Source organism: Guyanagaster necrorhizus, assembly GCF_019112545.1.
Source record: "Guyanagaster necrorhizus MCA 3950 unplaced genomic scaffold BT62scaffold_18, whole genome shotgun sequence".
Lineage (NCBI taxonomy): Eukaryota > Fungi > Basidiomycota > Agaricomycetes > Agaricales > Physalacriaceae > Guyanagaster > Guyanagaster necrorhizus.
The window spans coordinates 535,525-557,583 of record NW_025064897.1 but is presented as its reverse complement, the minus strand read 5'-3'; the positions used below and the strand labels follow the sequence as shown (position 1 = coordinate 557,583).

Here is a 22,059-nt window from a genome sequence, read left to right as displayed (position 1 = left end):
GGAAACACTCAGAGTGTCCCGCTGCAACGAAATATGAATAGGTGAAGAAACCGATACGGATAAATAGCCCGTTGTAGCAGTAGCCCTATAGGAATCGACCTGCTCCTTCTTTCCTTTTCCCTTTCTTTCGCTCTTCCTTGTCTGCTCTGGTCCACCTTCCCCTTCAGCGATATCTTCCGCCTTTTTCTTCGCTCGCTTCTTTCGCGGAGGTGGGGCCTGCTTTCCCGTCATTCGATCCAGTGAGTGTCTCACGCTGTCTTCGTCCGCCTCTGCCTCTTAGCTGAGAAGTAGGGACCGAGATCGAGGGTGACATAGGATACCTCTTCTTCGTCATCATATTCGTCGTCTGGTCCGAACGCGTTGACGTGCTTGTAGCCTGGGCACAGCGACATGTCGGTATAATGTCATGGGGTGCTGAGTCCTAGTTTGGACATCACTTCCCGATACTCTCTGGAGACTCGGACCGGATGAAGGCGACCAAGAGCTGCAGATTCTCTCGCCCCTTCGTCTCGTCTGGCACGCCAATGAAAGCTAGCGGGTCTCACGCGACTAGCACTGTTTATTTGTGTGACATTCGTTAAATCAATTTGCGCTGCTGCGACCCCAATGGCGCGTCAATTTTCACTAAGTGAGTAAAGGCGAAGAATCCACCGCAAAGTTCAGAAGTAACCTTCACGAGGTCGGGCCGGTGCTGCAGGCCTAGTTTTTGTCCATTAATGGAAATAGACTCCCACGATCGATACAGAAGCTTGACCCACTTTCGGCTTCTTTTCATTTACCGTGCCTCATGCACCTACACCCAACGTTTCCTTTCCACAATGTCATCGAGTCGGTCTAACTCGTCCAATGCTGTCGCCCAAGGCCACTCCTCGCGTCGCGACAACCAATCTGTTTCCTCAAACCATTCGGGACGCAGCGAGCGAACAGGAAGTTCACGGGCACATGTGAGCGTGCTGCAGTTGACTAGTCTTTCATCGTGCTAATTTTTCTGCAGCCAGCGGTAGAGTCTGCGGTGACACGGCTGCTGATGTCTATCAAGATGCTGTTGGAGGCGCTTACACAATGGAGCCTCATGCAAGTGGACGAAATCAATGTCAGTGATGTATACGTTCAGTTGGGGAACGACTTCAATGCTGCAGTGGCAGCCTTCGCCGCGTTCAATATCGACATGAAGTGAGTGCTGATTTGTATATCTTAGCCATGTCTATTCACCATATCCAGCGAGCTTCTATCTGTACCAGACGACTTGCGAACAGTTCTAGAGCAATGTCTCGCTGAAGATCCTACACCCGAGAATCTTGAGATATACCTCCCGAATGTGAGACAAATCATCACCCATCTCCTGCAAGGTCTGCGGGGAAAGCAGTCCATATATCGGCGCATTGTCTCTGACCATCGACGAAGGTCTGAACAGTCTGGCCATGAGAGGACCGATAGTCGGTCGTCACGTACCGATCGAACTGCACGGCGGGAACCCTCTCACCGAAGCCAGTTGTCGCGAACTATCGCAGAAAATGGAGAGTATCGAACAAGTGGATCGTCATCGGGAAGAAGGAGCCTTGGTCAGTCATCCCGTGAACAACTTAATGGAACCTCTTCATTCGTGGGAGGTTTTTCTCCTCAGGTCACGTCGCTTCCACTTGGCCCTGATCCAGAGATATCTGGGGAGTTGCCTAATCCACATGAAGCACCGGGACCTGCTTCCATTCTGCCACCCAATGAACCCCCTCCTCCCGACCCTTCCCTTGATGATGAATCATCTGCTACCACAGAAACACCTCCTGTATCAGCTCAGCCCACTGTCCCGTCCAGTGTGAAACGTTATTCTTTGGTTGATAAACCCATGATGTCCCCTCCTCCTGCTCCTAATCTTGTTGTCGAACCATCAAGCCCCGAACAAGCCTTCGACGAAAGGAATGGCTCGCCAGAGACTCCACCCTCAGAAACTCCACCAATAGATGCTGCGCAAGCTCCAGCTATGGCGGATTCGCTCGCCGCGCTCAAACAAAGCGATGCTCTGGAACGCAGGGCATCAAAACGGTATTCAACATATAATATATCCAAAATGACAGGTTCTACCTCACGAGAGCGATCCGTACGAGGACAGGCCAACCGACGTTCCATGGCAGTTTCATCTGCCCTTACGCCAGGAGAATTGGCCGTTCTTACGGAAGTAGATGACGAAGAGACTTCTTCTCCGCCTCCAACTCGAGGAGGAGGTAGCTCGTCTGTATCTCTCCGTTCTCCTTCTCGTGGTTCAGAACGACATGCAACAACTCCTCCCCTGCCGCCTTTGCCGTCGACGCCTGCTCGGACACCGGAACCGCCTGAGGCTCCCTTCTCAACAAAGAAGCCGGCAACGGCGTTTACTTCTGAGGAGGAACCAGAGACATCCAAGCTCACTGTTTTCTTGCAGCTTGGCAGGGAAGTTAAAAAGGCAACCATAGAGCCTGGCATGTCTTTTTCATCGCTTAGGGTATTATTCGTGGACCGATTTTCATATAATCCTGGTCTCGATAACTTTCCTGCCATATATATTCGTGATCCTTCGAGTGGCGTGCAATATGAACTCGAAGATATGGATGAGGTGAAAGAAAAATGTCTCCTTTCTTTGAACATCGAACGTGAGTGAATTATTACGGTACTTGATGTCTTTACTCATTTCTTCTTCGCAGCTCTTGACCAGATCAAGCAGCATATTGATACTCAAATTTCGACTTTGTCTCAAGATATCAAAGAGCTGCGATCCGCTGTCGTCAGTAACAAGCGGCAATCCGCACAGTTCCCTAGTATTGCTAGTCAACCCCTCGCAGAGAGTACACCCGCACCCCCGCGTCCCACTGATAAGCAGTTTCAACATGTTGCTAGACGGCTGTCTCGATTCGTTGGCTCAGCTTCCTCCCCTTCATCTCCCCATACTCCCACTCCCGTGCCTTCTATCATGCCCCAAATCACTGGTCAATCCCTACAGCCACAGATGACAGGAAGCTCCGTATTTTCGGAATACTCAACGCGCGTTATGACTGATTTAAAGACGCAATTCGACGAGGTGCAAAATCTCCGACGAGACCTTGGAGTCGTGCGACAGTTGTATACTGAGTTCATGAAGCAGACGAAAGAGTCCTTGGGAACTTTGCGCACCCAGACACAATCAGTGAAGCAGCTAGCTAACGTGAGCGTTGGCGGTGCTCGGGCGTTCGTTGATGCTGGCAAAAAGAATCTAGACACTAGGAGTCAGAATATCTTGACCGAAGTCGAGAGGCTGCAAGATGCGATTGACACCGTGAAGGCGGACGTGCTCAAACGGCATATAACGCCCAAGCCACAGTATATGAAGACGGTTCAGAAAGACGTGAATGCAGCAGCGTCTGAGCTTGAGAGTCTCAAGGAGCACATTATGACGATTAAGCCGATGTGGAAGAAGACATGGCAGGAGGAGCTCCAGAACATCGTTGAGGAGCAGCAGTTCATGAACCACAATGAAGAGCTGCTCAATGACCTCCTCGAGGATCACAAGGCGTTGGCTGAACTCTTTGGGCATTTACAGCAGGTGGTAAGCATGGGCACACAGCGGATACCGAAGGGACGCCAATTCCAGTTACCGCCGCCGGAAGATGGTCATAGCGGATTGAGCACGGTTATGATGGAAATTCGTGGTGCGGCTGTTGATCCAGAGAAGCGGCTGAAGGCTATTGAGGAGAGCCGGAAGATTCGGGCGAAGGAGCTGGAGAGCCAGTCGGATGATCTGCGTGCTGAATTGACAGACTTTGTTGGTGGGAAGAAGCTGAGGATGACGGGAGGGGCAGAGGAGGCAGAACGGGTGAGGCAGAAGAGGAACGAGCTAACGTTGAAGGCCATGTTTAATGGCGGCGGTGTTGGGGGAGCTGCAGTAGTGGGAGGCGAAGCTTCCCCGTCGAGTTTGCCGGATATTTCTTCGGGTTCGTAATTTCAGGATATACTTTCATACGTTTTTGGAGTCTGTTTTCTTTACATCGTATGTTTGACACGGCCTGAGCCGTGTTTCTGCTGCATTCCGCATTCCTGGTTTTACGTCATTCATTTACTATTTCAGAGGGGTATCAGATTTTGGACTCCATAGTTCGAGTTTTGCGTTTACCCTTACGTTGATGGTATTTTGGGCTTTGATGGTACAGTACCTTCAAATGTCGATGCCGCTGCGAGTTGGCAGCAGGCACGAGCAGAAGGGGTAGTACATATGAATGCACGAGACAGTGAAGCAGAGTCGATATCTAACAGATCAGAGTGAGGATACATCGGGGAATACAATAATACAACCAAAGTATAACCGTAAAAATCATACTACACAAATAGCCTTCAAAGTGAAATAAACATCTATGACGAGGGAATGCGCTACAAACTCAATACTCCAGTGTCATACTGTGAATGTATGCCGCTATTTTCTCGTGTTGCTTGTCCCAATTGATAGGTCCTTTCGCCCACTGAGACGTCCCTTCTTATGCACCAGCATCCTAGATACCGAACTGAATGCGAAGATAATATCTGGGATAACGTTCTCCCGCTTGCTCTGAAAAGCAAACTAATGGACAATCTCAGTGCGGGATGTGAAATTGACTAACCTTTCGTGAGGGTCCGTACGATGTTCCCATCGATGTCCCACACAATTTTGTTCGGGTTGTAATAATCTATGAAGTACGTATGCCTTTGGGCAATACTTCCATCGGAACCCAGTACGTCCTCGACGGAAGCGTACTTCTTGTACATTGGTTTTTCCTCTCCTGGAAGGAAAACAAAGACGTTGGTAGACCAGTGGATGGGTTCGCCGCCGAGAAGCTCTACGTCGACTTCATCCTTGGAATCTAAGGAGTAACTATGAGGGGACTCAACAGACGGTAGGTCCTTGAATTCTTATCTGAGGATGATTGCAATGACCACGCCCGGAATGGTTGAGGCAGAAACTTCAAAGGATAATTTTCCACGCCTAATATGATCGTTTGACCAAAGACGTGTTGATAGAAAGGCGTTAATACACACATGAAGAGTTCTGTCGAGTTAATTGTCGCGCCTTCGCCGATCTTGTCGTTCGTGTAATCTTTTGTCTTGATAGATCCTTCAGATTCGAGAGATACATCGCAAGTCCATTATCACCAGTGTCGTAGGTTTCCAGAGGTCTGAGGGGTCTGAAGAGCGAGCTTGAATCAGTTCGTGAAACTGAGTCGGAAGGGAACGTGATGTGAAATGCTTTGCAACTGATGCCACTGAACGCTTCAACCGCCCATCCATGTATGAGAACGAGGAGAACGACATAGAGCGAGAGAGTAAACATGGTACTTTACTGCACTTGATGGAAGAACTTAAATACGCGCCTTAGCATTGAGTCATGTGACCGAGAAAGAAAAAAGTAAAATTAATTAAAACATCAGGAAGGTGTCGCTGGTGGTGAGATGGGTTCGTTGAGATCCTCCAGCTGGATAGCTTGTCCTTCTGCCCGTTTTTGCCACCAATCCTCTACCACATTTTCGACAGTGCTCTCTCGTAACTTCCTCCGCTCCGATACCCGTGCCAATATGGCAGCCCGCGTCATGGCCATCGGATTCTTCATCTTGTTGTTCGCGCTGAGTTCCCGAGTTAACTTCAAGAACATCAGTTTCTGTGTCTCCTTGCCCTCGCTGACTTGGAATGCATCCTCCAGCCTCTTTGTCCTTTCCTCCTTCGCCTTTTCCTCCATCTCCTCCAGGCGATGAGGGTAGTAAAAGGGATCTACAAGCCCAACTACGGCCCGTTTGTAAGATGTCTTGGTTTGTGGTGCTCCGCGACGGGGAATGGTAGGGCGATAGATGTCGGTTCGGATGTATGTAGTCTTCACGCCGTAAACAGCGAGGAGGTAGGAACGAATGTCGGTCTTTGTGATGGAGGGTGGGATGCGGAAGGTGGCTTCGTAGGGATTGTAAGGCTCTCCTGGAGGTGTATTGTTCCGTACAAGTCGAAAAATGACATTAGGAAGGTAGATGGTCTGCCCAACGACCTCGACTTCTTGCTTCCCGTCGCGAGTGATCGTCCTCATACCACGAATCCGCGACCGTTGCTTGTTCTGTCTCTCATGCCACTTCCTTTCCGACTCATCTCCATCCTTGTGAGAAAGTAAGCCCTGTGCTTTGCGACGGAGGTAGCGAGCGTGGTCGCTCGGTGTGAGTCCAAGGGGTGTTGCGTCGGTTTCGCCTCGCTTGACGACTCGACCGGACTTTTTCTCGCGACGGGCTCGAACAGCGATGGGAGTAGATGCTGTCCGGGCGACTAGGGCAGCTTCAGGCATAGCTGACGATGGTCGCTTGACTTTGACTTTTTTTGGGCCAGAGGGAGCAGTAGTTGTTGCCGTTGCCGATTGAATGGCGATGCCTGTTTTAGGCGTCACCCGCCCCGTCGAGTAGAGACGTCGGAATGCTATCCCTAGCATGTTGTTGCCGACCGCGGTGTTGGCGAAGACTTGACCCGGTGATGACCGTTGCTGTCGAGGAGAAAATCTCGCCACGTGACATAGAGACACGCCGTGCGGCACTGAGTGCTTCCCTTAAATTTCTTTCTTTCCTACCTCCATCTTCGCCAGAAAGACTCGACGTTCAAGTAAGGGATTTTCGAAGGGTGGCACAGACGCCATGGCTTTCGTCCTAAACCGCCTTTTCCGAGCGCTGAGGTTGACATGTGGCCCCATAACGGCTATAATATGCTTCTCTCTTATGCTCACCTATGTTTTCATTCTCTATCAGCCGACGCCTGGACCTGGTATAAAGCAAAGACTAGGCTGGCAGTCATGGGACACTGTAACTATGTCGGAGAGCGACTTGGCCGCTGCAAATTCCACCACTACTCCAGCATCCGGCACCGACGAAGACAAACCAGACGGTGTGGATTGGTGGAATGTCACCCAAGGCGATACAACTTATGACTCAGGTAGTCTCCCTCTGGATGTATGGGGACCGCTACTGCCTCACGATACCGGCCGTATGTACTGCCTACTTGATCATAATTGTGTCAGCTTACACGTACCTAGTGTCTGAGATTACTCTTATGCGATGTGTAATTGATCCCAAGTTCGCGGGAGATCTCTGTGCTCCTGATACGACTCCAGAAAAGGATGCTATCAGAGGCAATTGGGTCCGTGTAGAAAGGAATCTCAATGTGGAAGCAGGTTACTGGTCTGGATATCTGGTGAGCAATATTTTAAATAAACTTGTCTAACTTTACTGAGTGCGGCACAGAGCTTGTACTACAGACGGACACGACGACAAGATATAAACCTCGTCACTGATATCCGCTTACTCCCCAAAGACGAAGAGTTGAACTCGGAAGATGGCTGGCATCAGATCTCCCTCTCTGCTCGGGCCGGCGTTGTTGGGATTGCACCCATATACCTGTGGTATCGTGTGGGAAAGACTGCGGGCGCTATGACTGCGGAAGAACGCGGTCAAATAATAACTGAGCTTGATGTTTTGTATGGCGAAGACATTCCGTGGTACGGCTTTGAGATATTGCAGCCCCCCACGCTACCTACCAACGGGCGGACCGTTGATACTTGGTTGACGTACCGCCGTGGTGTAAAACCTCCTCCTCGCGCCCCACCGCTTCACTTCTCACACTCTGGCAACTTCAAGATCTTGCAAGTGGCTGATCTTCACTTTTCTGTGTCCCAAGGGAAATGCCGGGATGTCGACTTCCCTTGCGAGAATTCAGACAATCTGACTTCCACGATGCTGGGAAGGGTGATCGATGCGGAGAAGCCTGACCTTGTGGTCTTTAGTGGTGATCAGCTTAATGGTCAAGGTACTTCTTGGGATCCAAAATCGGTTCTGGCAAAGTTTGCTAGGGCTGTAACAGAAAGAGGAATACCCTGGGCGGCAATTTTTGGAAACCATGATAGTGAAGTTGGGGCAGGGAGAGAAGAGCAGATAGAGTTGATGAAGGCGTTGCCTTATAGTCTTGTTCAGCGGGGACCAGAGGATGTACATGGCGTCGGGAATTATGTTCTCAAAATCCTGAGTGCGGACGCGTGGGTTTCTGGTACGCTTGCTTTAACTCAAAGCTGACATGGATAATTATAGGTCTAAGATGCATTTATTGACCTTATACTTCTTGGACTCGGGATCCTACTCCAATGGGTTCTACAACTTCTGGGGAGCATTTATGCCCACGGCATACGATTGGATACGGCAGAGTCAAATCGATTGGTTCTTGAAAGAATCAGGTGAAACAGTTTAACTGGTCTCCTCTCTGTTTATGCTAATGCAGTACGATTCCTATAGGTACAATCTCGCCAATAGAACGTCCGTTTTCACCTGATACAGGAAAGGACTTTGGCGACTCATGGACGAAACGACAAGAGGACCAAGTGACTCCTACAACCACCAAGTTAGCAAAGCCAAACGCTCTAATGTTTTTCCACATTCCTTTGTATGTTACATGTCTTTTCATAGACGTCACTTTCTCATGTTTGATTAGACCTGAATCCTATACACCTGCAGATACTGACCCTCGAACAGGGCAGGCGCTCGATGTTGGCATCCATGGAGAAGAAGCGGCCGGAAATGCGAAGGGAACTGATGGATTCTTTGAAAAAGCATTGCTGACCGCATTGGAAAGTGAACATGTTTCGAAGGGAACTGAGCATGAAATCAAAGTCGTGGCGAATGGCCATTGCCATAGTACGCCACTCTATTTGCTACGGGTATCCCCCATGTTTCTGATCTCTAACTATTGCTAGTCACTGAAAATTGTCGGCGTGTGCATGGTATTTGGCTTTGCTTTGGAGGTGGAGGGTGAGTAGTCGATTTGCTATGCCGTCTGGCGCAATGCTGACGTTCGGTCAGGTCGTATTCGGGTTATGGGAAGATAGGGTAAGCAGCTACCTCATCCTATTTGAGGTGCATTCTGAGTCGGTCTGCCCAGGTTCGATCGTCGATTCCGGGTTTACCAGATTTCAGATTATGGGGAGACCATAAGAACATATAAACGAACTGAGAAAGATGAAATTCTCGATGAGATGTTCCTTGTGGGACGAGGTGCAGCACCATGACACCCTAAGGGTTGAATCTATGTATTTTCAGATAATTATTAAACAATGTGTACTTTAATTTTATTTATCCAGGATAACAGCTACACAACAGAAGTGGGGTTTCCCTTCACCTCCCATCAGTGAGATTGTAACGATCAGCGACATTGTATTCACAACTATGGCTGCCGCCTTGGGCTATAGAATTTTGGCTCGTCGTTAGGAGATAACGAGTCGACAATACAGCTGGAATGTAGATATACATAAAAAGGTCGTGTCGTCTTCATTGTAAACCAAAAGACAATGCTTACTGTCATCTTACCACTTCTCATCTTGATGCAGACCTTCTCTCCGCTGGGCTGGCCGTTAAGCCTTCGATTCAGACTTTTCCGCAGGTTCTATGGATTCTGATGCAGGATCGAGCACCGTACATTTCATGGCCATCAGTCCGAAAGGGTCATTCGCGACAGGGAACGGTGCTTCAGAGCTGAAGCTGTAGAAGCCTGATGGTGTCGTTACGGCCAAAGATAGCATCAATGATTAAGTCGGTGTGGGAAGCTACGGGAATATTACTAGACCTGTGGCATGATGAACTTTCTAGGCTGTTGAGTCAAGGGCTGGAACTGAATTTTTCATTGAGACACAGCAGGGTGACTTTTGTGACGGAGACCCCCAACTTGAAGTTCAAGTTGGGCGATGCCGTTTCCGCCATGGTGATTCTCATAGTATCTGGTATGTGCTATGGCAGACATCCTTTGACAGACCTCAAATGTAATATTGTGAATTAGACAGTCAAGACGAGGTTGGCGTTAAAATTCTTGGGCGGTGATATCGATCGTTGGCAAACGAATTTCTTCGACGCCTAATACAGAACCGATATTTGGAATGTTTGACAATTATAGCTATGTGCGTCATTGACTGCCAGGTTGCTCACAATATATTAAGATGAGGAACGATAATATACGTGTGCGAGCGATAATCCAGCATCGTCACATTACTATATTTCTAGGACATACGTACAGGCTCAAACCTGCTTGGAAGAATCGACTGTCTCTATGTCCTTTATATCACAGCCAGTCATTGGAACATGAATGGCTTCGGAATCGCCATGGACCTCTCGAGATACCGAGATGTTGATAGTGTGTGGTCTATTTGCAACCCTGTTTGATGATGCCAGACGTCCCATGGAATAAAATTCGTCTGATTCACTAAATGCTTGAGTAATTATGCGTTTCCTCGAATTGAGAACCTGCATGAATAGATATATGTCATTATATTGACTACCGGGATATCACTGTCCTCACCACAAGCAGACTGTTTGCATAGAGCTTCGATAGCATCATCGCTGTGCAGAGATGCCAATTTTCGTCCCGGAACGTGAGGAACAATATCATGTCTACCAAGGCTACTATTGCAGAGGCAAAGCCAGTTTCTATGGTGACGACTATGATCCGTGTTAGGAGTACATCTGTCCGGTGGAACCCAGTCTTAGATCTTGTTAGGAAGATCACCATGGACATTGCGATGATGATATCGCATAATGCAGTTCCTGCGAGCCAGACCTATAAGTCCAAGCGGTGAGTTGATGTCCATTAATTTTCAGTTCAATCGTACTGATGCGGCTTTGAATGACTTGTGTACTGTCAATACTCAGAAGTTAATGATATGGCCATATCGAAGAAGACAACACGCACAGTCCCTCACGTCATTTATGCCTATCACAATTGCTCCCGTTACAATACCAGCAATCAATTGTGTGAGGGAGATCTGCAGAATAGTAGGTACACCGGTACCTATATATACAATCAGCTTACCAGGATGATAATCGCAGGAAGCCAACGTGTTTTAGCTAAAAGGTGGAGCCGCCATGCGTAGAATGATTGCGCGATGAAGCTCACTAAAGAGGATAAATGATCAGGAATTCATGAAGGCCGTAGAATTTCACCCACTCAAAGACCCAAATATCGGTAGGGTGAGCCAGATGTAACCGACCTGTAGAAGTGCGCTCGGTGTGCCCCATTGTGAACAGAACGTTATGAAAGCATCATGGGTCACTAATATTGTCTGAACAATCTCGAGAACAAGCGCGAACGCGACGACGCCCCGAACTGCAGGTCCGTCTGTCGAGTAATTCAAATAGTAAAAGTCTGGCTCAAAACGTCAGAAAGGTGGCGCGCGCAACAGCTCTAAAAGACGTACAGATTTGGACCACCAGACATCCGAAGAGTCCCCAATTGAAAAGGTTGCCGAAAAACTGCAGAATGAAGTGAGGCGACATGTACAAGCCTCTCAATCTCTGGTACCTACCAAGGCGGCGGTTCTAGTTAAGTTGGGATGAGCAAGTGAGAGAAAACCGTTATCAGTTGAGTACTCACAACACCTCGACATTGGCGAGAATTTCAGAGGAGTCCGACATATTCCCTTGATGGGGGGAAGAAGGAGAGGTTAATTCGAGGCAATTGGAAAAAAACTTCGTCAAGACAGCTTGACATATTCCACTCGGAAATCACCCTTCGGGGAACTACATGGTCTACGGCGATAAATTTCCATGTCGACTGGTAGCAAATGAACCTGAACCTTAAAACCTTGGTCCGTCATCCAGGGTCGCCGCGCCATCTTTTTGACCTCCATTTTTGACGCGTACAAGCACACTTCGCAGCACGATCGCATCAAATGAGCTTGAAAAAGTGTCCTCTGCCTTCGGCAGGCTGTGGAAGAGACTTGTGCATCCTACGGCGTTAGAGATGCAGAAGGACCGCTAGACCCCTATCAACTGTGCAGTGTGCACCCGAAGGTTCAGATGACATTCCGATCTATATGCTCTCGTAATAGATACATGTGGAGATTTGTATTTTTTGCTTGTCGATCCACAAAGCATGGAACTGCGACAATTTGGGGAGTCAGTAAGGAAGGAAAGAAATAAACTTGAATACTAGTTCATACTGGGCTTTTAGATCACGTTGCTTTTGAGGAGTAAAAGTGTAGAACATGCTGGCCGAATGTAGGACTTGAAATGATAGAAGGAAGATTGGCGGTCGACTCGGAGTCGGAGTTGAAGAAATCGTGTGAGCGTGGGAATTCGATGACACCCATGCCATTTCCGCAATTGCAAGGTCAAAGCGGCGTCTCAGAAATTCAGCAGAGAATCTCTAATCTTATTAGTTAAAATTAGACAGGTTACCTGTGAATTACCTTTCATTGGAATGACCCACGGTGTCATCTTGCAACCCTCCTGTCGCATCACGGCTTTTCTGATTCATCTGATGCAATTGCAGGATCGTTTGATGTAGAATTCGTAGACTGCCCATGTGGATGAATTGGCGAAAGGGGCGCGGGAAGGTTCTCTTTCCTATCGAATGCACTTCCGTGGTGCCAAAGAAACTCGTCACGTTGTGTGGCAGGCTATCCCTATATGAGGCTCTATCCGCGACGTGACTTCGACTCTGTAAACTATGCCGATCATCTCTATGGACGATGATGTGTCTCAATCCTACAGCTATGTGCTTGTCGGCGAGTATTTTCCAACCAACTGTCGAATCCAAGCCTTATTTGCCTTATGGTCATTGTAGGCGGTGGGGTATAACCTTCTTCATGTTCTCAATCGCACACCCTTTTACCAACGGACCATAGACAGCAGGTTTGACCCTCGCAGCAAGGCTTTCAGAAGATCCTTCGGTATCTGTCCTTGTTCTTGAAGCTGGTAGCTTCAATCCAGAAGACCAGTTGATATGTGAGCTTTGAAGTCTGAATTCGTGGTACTCGAGTATTGTTTAAGTTCATCCTACAGCGCGTCCCGTACAGTATGGCGCTCATCTCGGTCAGGATGCTTATGCTTGGACTTTTAAGACTGTAAGTGCCGTCGCAGCTTGCCATACAGACGGGTAGCAACCTCAATGTTCGCAATCAGGTCCCTCAGGAGAATGTTGCGGAAAGGCAGATTGGATGGGAGAGGCAAGTATAATATTTTCTTGAACCGACTCCTATGGCTTACCGTCGCTGATAAGAGGGAAAATTCTGGGGGGAAGCTCTGCAATCAACTTCTCTGTTTGGACGAATCCCGCGAAAGGGGACATAGATGGTATGCCGTCTCCTATCATCGTCACCATCATCACGCGCTTGATCTCAGTGAACAGACTGGGAGAGGCTCGGCAATGCCGGCTGGAACTGGCAAAACTTCAGCAAATATCTTTCAAAGGCAATCTTGTAAGCTCCCTCCTTTTTATCAAGTCAACATTCTCTCACAGATACATTTCCTCAGTATCACTCCGCCAAGCGGCTCCTCAGCACAGCTTGAACGGCGAGGTAGTCTGGAAACTTGGAATTTACCGAAGAACGGTAGCTTTCTTAGCAACCGCACAGGAAGCTGATGCTAATCACGACTAACTATTTAAGGTCCCCTCCAAGTATCTTTTCCACGTACTCTCCCGGATGTAGATATTCGTTTTCACGAGGTCTCTTCAGTCGCTGTCAGTTGCAATGGTATACTGATAGGAAGTTTTCGAAGGCTTTAGTGAATTTGGGTGTGCCGAATGCCCCGTTACCGGTTTGTGAAATATTGATTGAGGAGTCAGTCACTGATAATATGCAAATGTTCTAGCTCGATGGAGATGTGAGTAGATCAGTATCTGTGTACCTTTTCTCTTTATTCTGACTCCTTACAGCCCCACGGTACTTTCTTCGCAGCGAATACGTTAGATCCCTCGTCTCATTCGCGTTCTTACTCAACGGTATAATATACTTCTTTCACTGAAGAAGTTGACTCGAACTTAAGTGACAGAACTTCTATCTGCGAAACTCGGACCGCCCGAATCTATCCATTCTGCTATCCGCATATGCCACCAAAGTGGTCTTTTCTGATGCAGAAGGAGATCTGACTGCTACTGGAGTTGAGTTTGTTCATGAAGACAAGTCCTATGTGGTGCGCGCGGACAAGGAAGTGATTCTATGTGCTGGGTGGGTTGCGTTATTCATCGTAAACTTGTGAAGTAATCATGGTTCAGAGCGCTAAAGACCCCTCATCTTTTGGAGCTCTCCGGAATCGGACGTCCCGATGTATTGAAACAAGCTGGCATCATTCAGAGGCTTGATCTTCCTGTGGGGGAGAATGTGCAAGAGCATGTGTTTGTGTCGCTGAGCTACGGTCAGTCTTTGATCATGCCTTGTCGCTTCAAGTTGTTGACATCGTATCTCAGAATTGAAGGATGGAGTAGCAGATGACACTCTCGACGTTCTTGACGATGAGGATGAACGCCAGAAGCACATTGATCTTCAGTCTGTTCATATCACACCTTTGACTTCTGCTGCGCCTTATCATCCATCTATTGTAGCGCCCACGGTGAAGGAGTCTTCAGTATGGGCATCGTCAACTTCGCCTTCCTGCCCCTAAATGCACTGTCTCCCCGCTCCCATACCATATATTCGACGAGCATTAATACCATCAAGGAGAAGATCGCTCAAGGAAAGTATTCTTCTGGAGCTGCGGAAACCCTCAAAATGCAGTTTCAGAAGGTCGGAAGAAACGCCTTGGATTGTGAGATCACGACTTTGCCCGGGTTCCTTTCAGGCCCAAGTAAAGATCCTCTGACAGTTGCCAGTGCTCCGCTCAATGCCCTTCTTCAGATCCCCCTAGACCAGGAAAAAAACATTTCACCATTTTTTGCATGAATAATAGTCTGTTCTCGAGGGGAACGGCGGTATGCTCTTCCCTGAAAAATCTCGCATATTTGCACCTGAATATATAATAGCATATCACCTCCAGTGATCCCTTGGTGCATCCCGCATATGATCCCTGTTACTTTGGAGATACAATTGGTAAGGAGTACAGTTGCTGTATACTGATCGCTATTCAAGTCACCTTCTCAGATATTGAAGCCCTAATCGAAACTGTAAAATTTGCACGGAAGGCTTGCCGAACAGCCCCATTCAAAGATGTCCTCGGTACGAAATTCTCAGGTATCTTTCACTTGGGTTCTTCACTCATTTCTGCGCATATCAGATGACGAGCCGGTGGAAGTCAACCCAGGTCCGAATGTCCAGACCGACGAAGAGATTGGCGGTAAAAGACATGACATCCTGCATGAATGTATATCTTCTCATTGCGTTATTCTAGCTTGGATCAAGCAGGTTCTGTCCTCAACTTGGCGTATGTCAGAATACCTAGTAGCTTAAAAGTGAACTTATAAACTTAACTACAGACACGATCGGAACTGCCTCGATGCTTCCGAGGGACAAGGGTGGGGTCGTAGACTCCAAACTCAAGGTATCTTCCAACTCGTCTACTGTATGTTGATGTGTTTACAGTTGAAATACTAAAGGTGTATGGTACCACCAATCTTCGTGTTGTGGATCTCTCCATTTCACCCATGCAAGTCGCTGCACATACCCAATGTAAGCGATATATTGTTTCCTCTCCTTTCATAATTAAGTTGCTTCACCCAGCACTCGCATATGGAATTGCTGAGCAGGGTGAGTTTTATTTGCAGCTGAGTCGACTTTCTACTGAATTCCTTCGTAGCGGCGGATATTATTAAAGGTTTGATTTAAGTTCTTATATTAAGAGTCGCAGCGGATCCGGTTTTTGGAATTGTATAATAGATTTTCTAGACTGAAGTGAATAAATTTAACAATAGTAGTGTCGGCCGGCCCTCGTACTTAACGATAAAGTCGCACTGGTGAGGTAGCGGTTCTGTCAGACATATTGACAGGACTACCATCGACCGAAGATTAACCGCGTAATTAGGCTACATCCAGTCAACTGCATACCTAGCCATACGACGAGAGGGTGGCATATGATACGAGGTGAGCTTTGGTGCTTGTGAGCGCGTGTCTTGAATCAGGGCGGTAGTTGTATGAGAGCCTAAGGCATAAGCGAGTCAGGACCAAACGATGATAGGCAAGGAGGTATTGAGTGATGCACAAGACATTAGCCCATATCCAATTGACAAGGGCGACAAACCCCGTGAACCAAAAACAGTGGCAAGATAGTCATGGCATATGCAGCAGAGAAGTAATATAATCACTGCTGGGACCGGTACATTTTCTCAGCAGAAAAATAGGACCTGAAAAATTTGCAACTTTTCATTCAATTTTGCAATAGTAAAAATGAGTTCAGTAGAATGAGATGATAAATGAGATCATTTCCATATTCTTTTCTGTAAAGGAAAACAGCAGGGAAAATTGAATTGAAAGAGGCATCTCCCACTGCCAGAACAAAGGAAACCACTTTTGATTTGCAGAAAAGAGTTTGTTTTTGGCATATAAAAAGTGCTAAAAATAGCAAGTCTTTCATCGTGTTTTCCTTATCCCAGCATATAAAGGTGATTGAAAGTCACAACATTTTCAGAATGTCCGTTTCCATGCCGAAAAGGAACTGGCCCCAGCAGTGAGTATATCACGGACTTTGAACAGAGGGTAATGCCCAACATCACGGTTCGATACCGCTGCGAAGATCCCCCATCCCATTTGCATGAATGCAATGACAAGGATCCACGCGGGTCAGGTACAATCGGTATGGAAGACAGCCGACTGATACTCAATACGCTTACAATACAGATGCACCCGAATTTTCGCAGTTTCGAGAAAGGTGTGCGGCGTGGTCTGTCTCTCTTGTCCTGAGTATCATGTATGGCAACGTTATCCAGCACCGACGCTGTCCTCTTCGATGATCGGAGCACTAAGTATGTCGTACAGAATACGCATATCATGCAGGTTAACGTCACTGATATTGCACTGAGAGAGCACCATTTGTCCTCAAGACTATCCGGTGGTGGATGATTCTGTAGTCGCAGTTATACGGAAACTGAGGGGACAGCACCGATGCCAGCGCTGGATATAAGGTAAGAGCGGTGCATTGACATAACATGAGAAAACTCACCAAGCCATATGATCGTCAATAGGCCGAAAAAATATATGTATGTTATAAATTGGGCGAGAAAGTGTCTCGAGTGCGGTTTGGTGCTGTTACGGAGCCTGAGGGAATGTATTAGCTGCTGATAATGAGTGCCCCCAGAGAATTCCATCAAAGGCGTACAGAATGCACGACCACACTCCGTGACAACAGCGAAAAAAAGCTGTAAAGCTCTCGAAGATAGCCACAAGAAAATGAGCCTATCTTTCGCACTGAAAGAAGACCGAACGTACTCTGTGTCACCTATGGTCTTCAATTCGTATCCCTATGGAAAATTGCGCCGTTTCAAGCGATCCCAGTCTGTAGTACAGACAGTGACACAATGACGGCATTGTTGCTAGTAGAAAGCGTGTTATTTCGTCGTTACGTGCCGAAAAATGGAACGTACAGTACAGTCCGGTACGTACAATGCGAGACATTTTGAAGAGAAGATAAAGATGCCTTGATCGAGGTTCAAGTACTGGAACTTCAAACAGGCAGTGCATTGATACTTTCGATGGTGATTTTGACTGATGACAGGTTGGGTGGCGGTGTTCCACTGACACATCTTTGGAACACTTATCCTTGGAGTCGTTTCTAATAGTGACAGAAGCTATCTTGGAGTCATTCATCTAAGCGAAAGATCCAACACAAAATCGTCATTTGGAGGTTAGGGCAGAAAGTCATTTTCAGCAATGCCGGTGACCCAGAATCCTGGAAGATGGGACGTAGTAAACGAAGTTGTGACCAGCTTTAATGACTGAAAATATAATCAATAAGGACCCGGGCCTATATTATATATCAATGAACATTGAATAAGCTAGATACTGAAACATTACCTTTCGCACTGGGCCACAAGAACGAAACACAAGATCACGCATCCGAGGAACGAGTTCACGTGAATTATTTAACAGGCCAGGTCAATCGATATCACTGTCAGTGTCTGGCCAGTAGTCCTTCGTGGGCTTCGTCGAGTAATGAATTTTGTTTTTTTTATGTAAAAAAATAATTAAATCATGTAATAATAAGAGACTGTGTGAACCGTGCCGGAACTCGTTCAACCTGTAACTACCATCTCCTTACTCAAACGCCGAGCTCGAGTCCTACGGACGAACTCCCACAGTTATCCCAAGAGCTGCTCAATGCCATCATTGACCGCCTTTCGAATGACATTCCTTCTCTTCGTGCTTGCTTCTTGGTATGCCGGGCTTGGACAGAACATGCACAGGAGAACATATTCCACCAACAGCGCTTTTGCACACCTGATCACATCCGAGGTGACCTTCATAAATTCAGAGATCTCCTTCGCATGTCTCCCCACTTAGGTGCCTTCGTAAAAATCAATCATCAAGTTGTATGCTTTTCCAGATGGCTGGATAAAATGGGTACAACCCTCGAGACACCGTGAAATGGAAACAGCATTTCCCGAAGTCTTGACGACCTTGAAGGTATTTTCATTCAAATTTACGCATGATCACGTGGGACCAGACAGACTATTGGGGTATCCGTCGCCGAAGCGTACAAGTCAACACTTCGCACCGCCTTCCTCACTAATGTCCACCTATCTTGGATGACATTCGATCTCTATTCCAATTTTTTAAATCTTCTCTCTGATCTTGTCGCTGTTCGCAAGCTCAATCTCTCGATCATCACTATTAAAACATTCGACGCTGTTATGCCCGCCAAGCGACACGACAGAGGGCGCCTTTGCCTGATTTCTCTTCACGTTGATTTGAACGCTGCCCTCCTGCAACACTTTACGCAGTGGCTTTTAAGTGACAATTCTCGCATTGATATTGAGCAAATTCGGCGGCTCACGGTGCTGTCGTATGAAGGCACCCAAGCAGCTACTTTGCCAAGCGTAATTTTGTCCCTTCCGTGTTTATGTCCTTTGTGCAGGATGTCATTGAGGGAGAATTGCATGCGTTGGAAGAGCTCACTGTTCACTTCTGGGTGTATCGTGTCCAGAGAAACCGATCTAGAAATACTACGGACTGGCTTACTTTGAACTCAATTTCAAGCACAGACTGCCACGTTCGAGTGCGCGTTGTGTTCCTCGCAACGCATGAGGAGTATTGGGACGAGGCTGTGTCCCGTTTTACCAACGAAATACAGGCTGCACTTCCAAACCTCCATTGCAAAAACTTGCTTCACCTCAGTACGTGAATTATATTTCTAATTTTTCAGTCTGATGATGAATCTTCTAGATTTTCAAACTTTCTCTGAAAGCGAGGGAGACGATCCGTATGAGCCATATGACGATACATATGAGTATTACATCCGCGGATAATAATACACAAGATGTGAAATATGTATGAGCCTATACCTCATAATCTCAATTTTGCTAAGAAAACTTGCAGTTCACGCACGATACGACGTGTCTACGGCGGGTCTATATTGAATGGTATATTCCATCTTCTTCTCATAGCTTCTTCAACTCAGCTTCAAGGATTCACGGCGAGGCAACCCCCATCGATTACGATCTCCTGGCCGTTTGCATAACAGCCTGATGGTGACGCAAGGTACACCACAGTTCCGGCCATCTCTTCACCGCTGTCATTAATCAGAAACAGTGAGTCTCTAACCTCCATAAGATTGCATGCTTACGTTCCAGGTCTCTTTGCAGGAATAGGCACTACTCCTTTGGCCATTTTATCGAGCTCTTCCGGCGAGATCACGTCTTTAGTCATCTCGCTCTCGTACATCCCAGGCGCGATAGCGTTGACCCGCACTGGGACGTGCTTGAGGGCAAATTCTGTTGCCATCATGCGCGTCAAGTGTGATGCTGCAGCTTTGGCAGCATTGTACGCGAAATGCTCTTGTGCTTGCTTCATCATGGAGCTCATACTTGTAATATTGATCACACTGGATGTGTACCCAGGTTTTTGTGGATCCTTGGCGCCATTGTCGAGTAATCCGAGGAAAGCCATCGTCACAAAGAAAAGAGGGTAGACGTTGATGGCATAGAGGTCGGCCCAGCCTTGTTCTGACTCGTCGAATAATGCCTGTCCAAGTGTCTCGGCATCTTTGTGATTAGGTGAAGAGAGATCGTTGAACCACGACGATATGGGTCCGACTTGGCCTGCGTTGTTGACAAGGACATGGATCTTGCCTTCCTTCTCTTGCAGCGTCTTCTTTGCCTCTAGGATGCTTGGCTTACTCGTCACATCCATGGGAAGCCTAAGGCACCTCTCCCATCAGTGGTACCCTAAAGAAGGAACCAGCGTGGACGTACGCGACGACTTCACCCTTGATAGCCCCACTGTTCACCACCCTTTCAAGAACTTCTCTCCGTCGTCCTGTGATATACACTCGCGCACCATTCTCGGCCAGACCACGCGCGATCATCAGTCCTAGGCGCTACAGATGAGCTGAAAGATGTACGGAGCGCAGTGGTACGCCTTACCGATACCCGTTCCACCACCTGTGACCACGGCGACTAGGCCATGGAGGTTGTACAGGTTCGGAATGTGGTAGGAAGATGTAGGTGGAGCTGCTGCCATGAGGTTGTCAATCGCTGCTGTGAGAAGGTGACGTGGATGAAGGGCGAGATGGTAGGGACCCAGAAGGCGAGGTAATAATATTATATCATCGCCTTCCACTCGCAACGTTCCGCAAGGAGCTCATTTGACTTGTGACGTCATGACCTCCGAATTTCAAGCGGTTCGGGAGTTGCTGCAGCGCCATTGTGACATGTCAAGATACCTTTCTCCAATTCGTGTGCATGGCAACATGGCCTACACCCTGAAGGGAAGTGTTTGGGCGAAGAAAATGCCCAGTCGATGGTGAAGAGGCCACAGAGCCTATCAGCATCAATCAGTGGCTCCATGACGGAAGCACGTTTCGCATGGAAGACCCAACCGACCACATGTTGAAGCCAGAAGGGGAATGCTTATCGTCCAGAGGATTCAAGAAGATAAATGCATATAGATCAATCCTGGAAATCTGGGGTTTATTTTTCAGGCCTGACCTATCCTTGTGCGAATGTCGTGGTCTGTGTCCCTCCTGTGCGGCATCGATCAGTATTCTCTGTGTCGCTCGTTTATTTCCCAGGACTAATGTTACTGCATTACGAAAATGAACGCGTGTGTACGCCGCGAGTCTGATTGGCTCACCGCAGGTATTTCCGTACTTCTGTTTTCTCAATGGACCCAAGGTGGAAAGAGAACCTGTTGGCTGCTGCTGCAATACGTGTTGTCCGCTCGTTCCTAGTTGTGGAAGACATGATCCTTCATTACAGCTGGTTCTCAACTTTTATGAGTGTTGGAGTGTCGTCCGAGTTGTTAATATCCCTTCTATGTGTCCTGCGTCAAGATATGGACCTCGACTCTGCCAGCGAGTAACGTTCACGGGGGTGGCCTTGACCCTGGGCAATGTTTGAAGCTCGGTCGAGATTCGTGACAGCAAGAGGAGGCAAACCGGAAAAATGAAGCCTAGGGACCATATATCGCAGTGTCGGCTCGAGTGCCGTTCGTATATATCGTACTTGTCGATGATCTCTGCACAAAAGTGCCAATGCCTAGAAATTTCCCCGAGGAATACTAGCTGACCAGGGCTCATATACGCAGGCGTCCCACATATGAAGTTGTTGGACATTGCATCCCACGTAGACAAACCAAAATCGGCTAGAAACACTTTCCATCCATTGGAAGAGCAAAAGATATTCTTTGGCTTGAGATCCCAATGATATACGCCCAGATCGTGACAATGTGCGACCAGGATTTGAATAAATATTGACCGGATATGTTCATTGTCTTCGAAAAATGTGTCTCTCCGGATCGCAGTGTTAGAGGTCGCCTTCAGGACAGAAATCCATAACCCCGAATAGATACGGCCCTCATCGGAAGAGGTCTTGAAGACCAACGATATTGGAGTGTTGGGAGACTTTGTGCTGCAGAACAAATTCCATTGGAGCATTCATAGTTTCCATCGGCTTGCATGCACTTGACGGCATACATATGCTTTGGGCAAGCGATTGTCTTGAGGTCCAGTGCGTGATACACCCTGCCAAAAGCGCCACCACCAAGGCATTCTTTCAGATAAAGACGTCTTTTGTCGACTTAGGTACGGGTCATATCTGGGATAGTGTAAGAAACATCTGAAGGGAAAGTGAGCATGAGAAAACAGGAAGGATGAGATGGAACGTTAAGAT

At 47.6% G+C, this 22,059-nt stretch overlaps 8 protein-coding genes across 8 annotated transcripts; 3 read left to right on the top strand and 5 right to left on the bottom strand.

Annotated features, from left to right (window-relative positions):
* The first annotated feature begins 784 nt into the window (after positions 1 to 784).
* On the top strand, positions 785 to 4,280 carry BT62DRAFT_952170 (AIP3-domain-containing protein). Its single transcript, XM_043188224.1, has 4 exons — positions 785 to 944; positions 995 to 1,173; positions 1,222 to 2,624; positions 2,676 to 4,280. The coding sequence occupies exons 1-4, from the start codon at positions 819 to 821 to the stop codon at positions 3,944 to 3,946; spliced, it is 2,979 nt and encodes a 992-aa protein (XP_043037895.1). The 5' UTR covers positions 785 to 818; the 3' UTR covers positions 3,947 to 4,280.
* A 62-nt stretch (positions 4,281 to 4,342) lies between these two features.
* BT62DRAFT_1077737 (uncharacterized protein) lies at positions 4,343 to 5,286 on the bottom strand (the record flags this gene model as incomplete). Its single annotated transcript, XM_043179331.1, has 4 exons — positions 4,343 to 4,546; positions 4,599 to 4,838; positions 4,871 to 5,078; positions 5,128 to 5,286. The coding sequence occupies 4 exons, from the start codon at positions 5,284 to 5,286 to the stop codon at positions 4,491 to 4,493; spliced, it is 663 nt and encodes a 220-aa protein (XP_043037894.1). The 3' UTR covers positions 4,343 to 4,490.
* On the bottom strand, positions 5,278 to 6,452 carry BT62DRAFT_934058 (uncharacterized protein). Its single transcript, XM_043186666.1, has one exon. It carries the CDS (start codon positions 6,431 to 6,433, stop codon positions 5,399 to 5,401), a length of 1,035 nt encoding a protein of 344 aa, XP_043037893.1. The 5' UTR covers positions 6,434 to 6,452; the 3' UTR covers positions 5,278 to 5,398.
* A 111-nt stretch (positions 6,453 to 6,563) lies between these two features.
* BT62DRAFT_952165 (Metallo-dependent phosphatase) lies at positions 6,564 to 9,134 on the top strand. The gene is made up of 9 exons (XM_043188223.1): positions 6,564 to 6,978; positions 7,028 to 7,185; positions 7,236 to 8,023; positions 8,076 to 8,218; positions 8,277 to 8,424; positions 8,473 to 8,675; positions 8,735 to 8,789; positions 8,841 to 8,867; positions 8,920 to 9,134. The coding sequence occupies exons 1-9, from the start codon at positions 6,633 to 6,635 to the stop codon at positions 9,044 to 9,046; spliced, it is 1,995 nt and encodes a 664-aa protein (XP_043037892.1). The 5' UTR covers positions 6,564 to 6,632; the 3' UTR covers positions 9,047 to 9,134.
* Positions 9,135 to 9,926: 792 nt separating this feature from the next.
* On the bottom strand, positions 9,927 to 11,609 carry BT62DRAFT_240290 (uncharacterized protein). Its single transcript, XM_043180181.1, has 9 exons — positions 11,398 to 11,609; positions 11,330 to 11,342; positions 11,222 to 11,276; positions 10,972 to 11,169; positions 10,837 to 10,919; positions 10,717 to 10,789; positions 10,637 to 10,662; positions 10,327 to 10,584; positions 9,927 to 10,271 (listed from the first exon to the last, which is right to left on the bottom strand). The coding sequence occupies exons 1-9, from the start codon at positions 11,436 to 11,438 to the stop codon at positions 10,047 to 10,049; spliced, it is 972 nt and encodes a 323-aa protein (XP_043037891.1). The 5' UTR covers positions 11,439 to 11,609; the 3' UTR covers positions 9,927 to 10,046.
* Positions 11,610 to 12,351: 742 nt separating this feature from the next.
* Positions 12,352 to 15,666, top strand: BT62DRAFT_952159 (alcohol oxidase). The gene is made up of 25 exons (XM_043188222.1): positions 12,352 to 12,532; positions 12,592 to 12,599; positions 12,653 to 12,752; positions 12,810 to 12,871; positions 12,930 to 12,973; positions 13,027 to 13,100; positions 13,156 to 13,225; positions 13,281 to 13,357; positions 13,415 to 13,473; positions 13,527 to 13,565; positions 13,620 to 13,631; positions 13,684 to 13,749; positions 13,800 to 13,975; positions 14,023 to 14,162; positions 14,215 to 14,293; positions 14,350 to 14,591; positions 14,642 to 14,715; positions 14,767 to 14,833; positions 14,885 to 14,959; positions 15,018 to 15,077; positions 15,132 to 15,164; positions 15,217 to 15,281; positions 15,337 to 15,409; positions 15,461 to 15,487; positions 15,537 to 15,666. The coding sequence occupies exons 1-25, from the start codon at positions 12,475 to 12,477 to the stop codon at positions 15,563 to 15,565; spliced, it is 1,809 nt and encodes a 602-aa protein (XP_043037890.1). The 5' UTR covers positions 12,352 to 12,474; the 3' UTR covers positions 15,566 to 15,666.
* Positions 15,667 to 19,351: 3,685 nt separating this feature from the next.
* BT62DRAFT_899960 (short-chain dehydrogenase) lies at positions 19,352 to 20,410 on the bottom strand (the record flags this gene model as incomplete). Its single annotated transcript, XM_043183389.1, has 4 exons — positions 19,352 to 19,460; positions 19,515 to 20,087; positions 20,143 to 20,260; positions 20,314 to 20,410. The coding sequence occupies 4 exons, from the start codon at positions 20,408 to 20,410 to the stop codon at positions 19,352 to 19,354; spliced, it is 897 nt and encodes a 298-aa protein (XP_043037889.1).
* Positions 20,411 to 20,760: 350 nt separating this feature from the next.
* Positions 20,761 to 21,953, bottom strand: BT62DRAFT_240028 (kinase-like protein). Its single transcript, XM_043180180.1, has 2 exons — positions 21,023 to 21,953; positions 20,761 to 20,971 (listed from the first exon to the last, which is right to left on the bottom strand). The coding sequence occupies exon 1, from the start codon at positions 21,822 to 21,824 to the stop codon at positions 21,162 to 21,164; it is 663 nt and encodes a 220-aa protein (XP_043037888.1). The 5' UTR covers positions 21,825 to 21,953; the 3' UTR covers positions 20,761 to 20,971; positions 21,023 to 21,161.
* Positions 21,954 to 22,059: the final 106 nt, after the last annotated feature.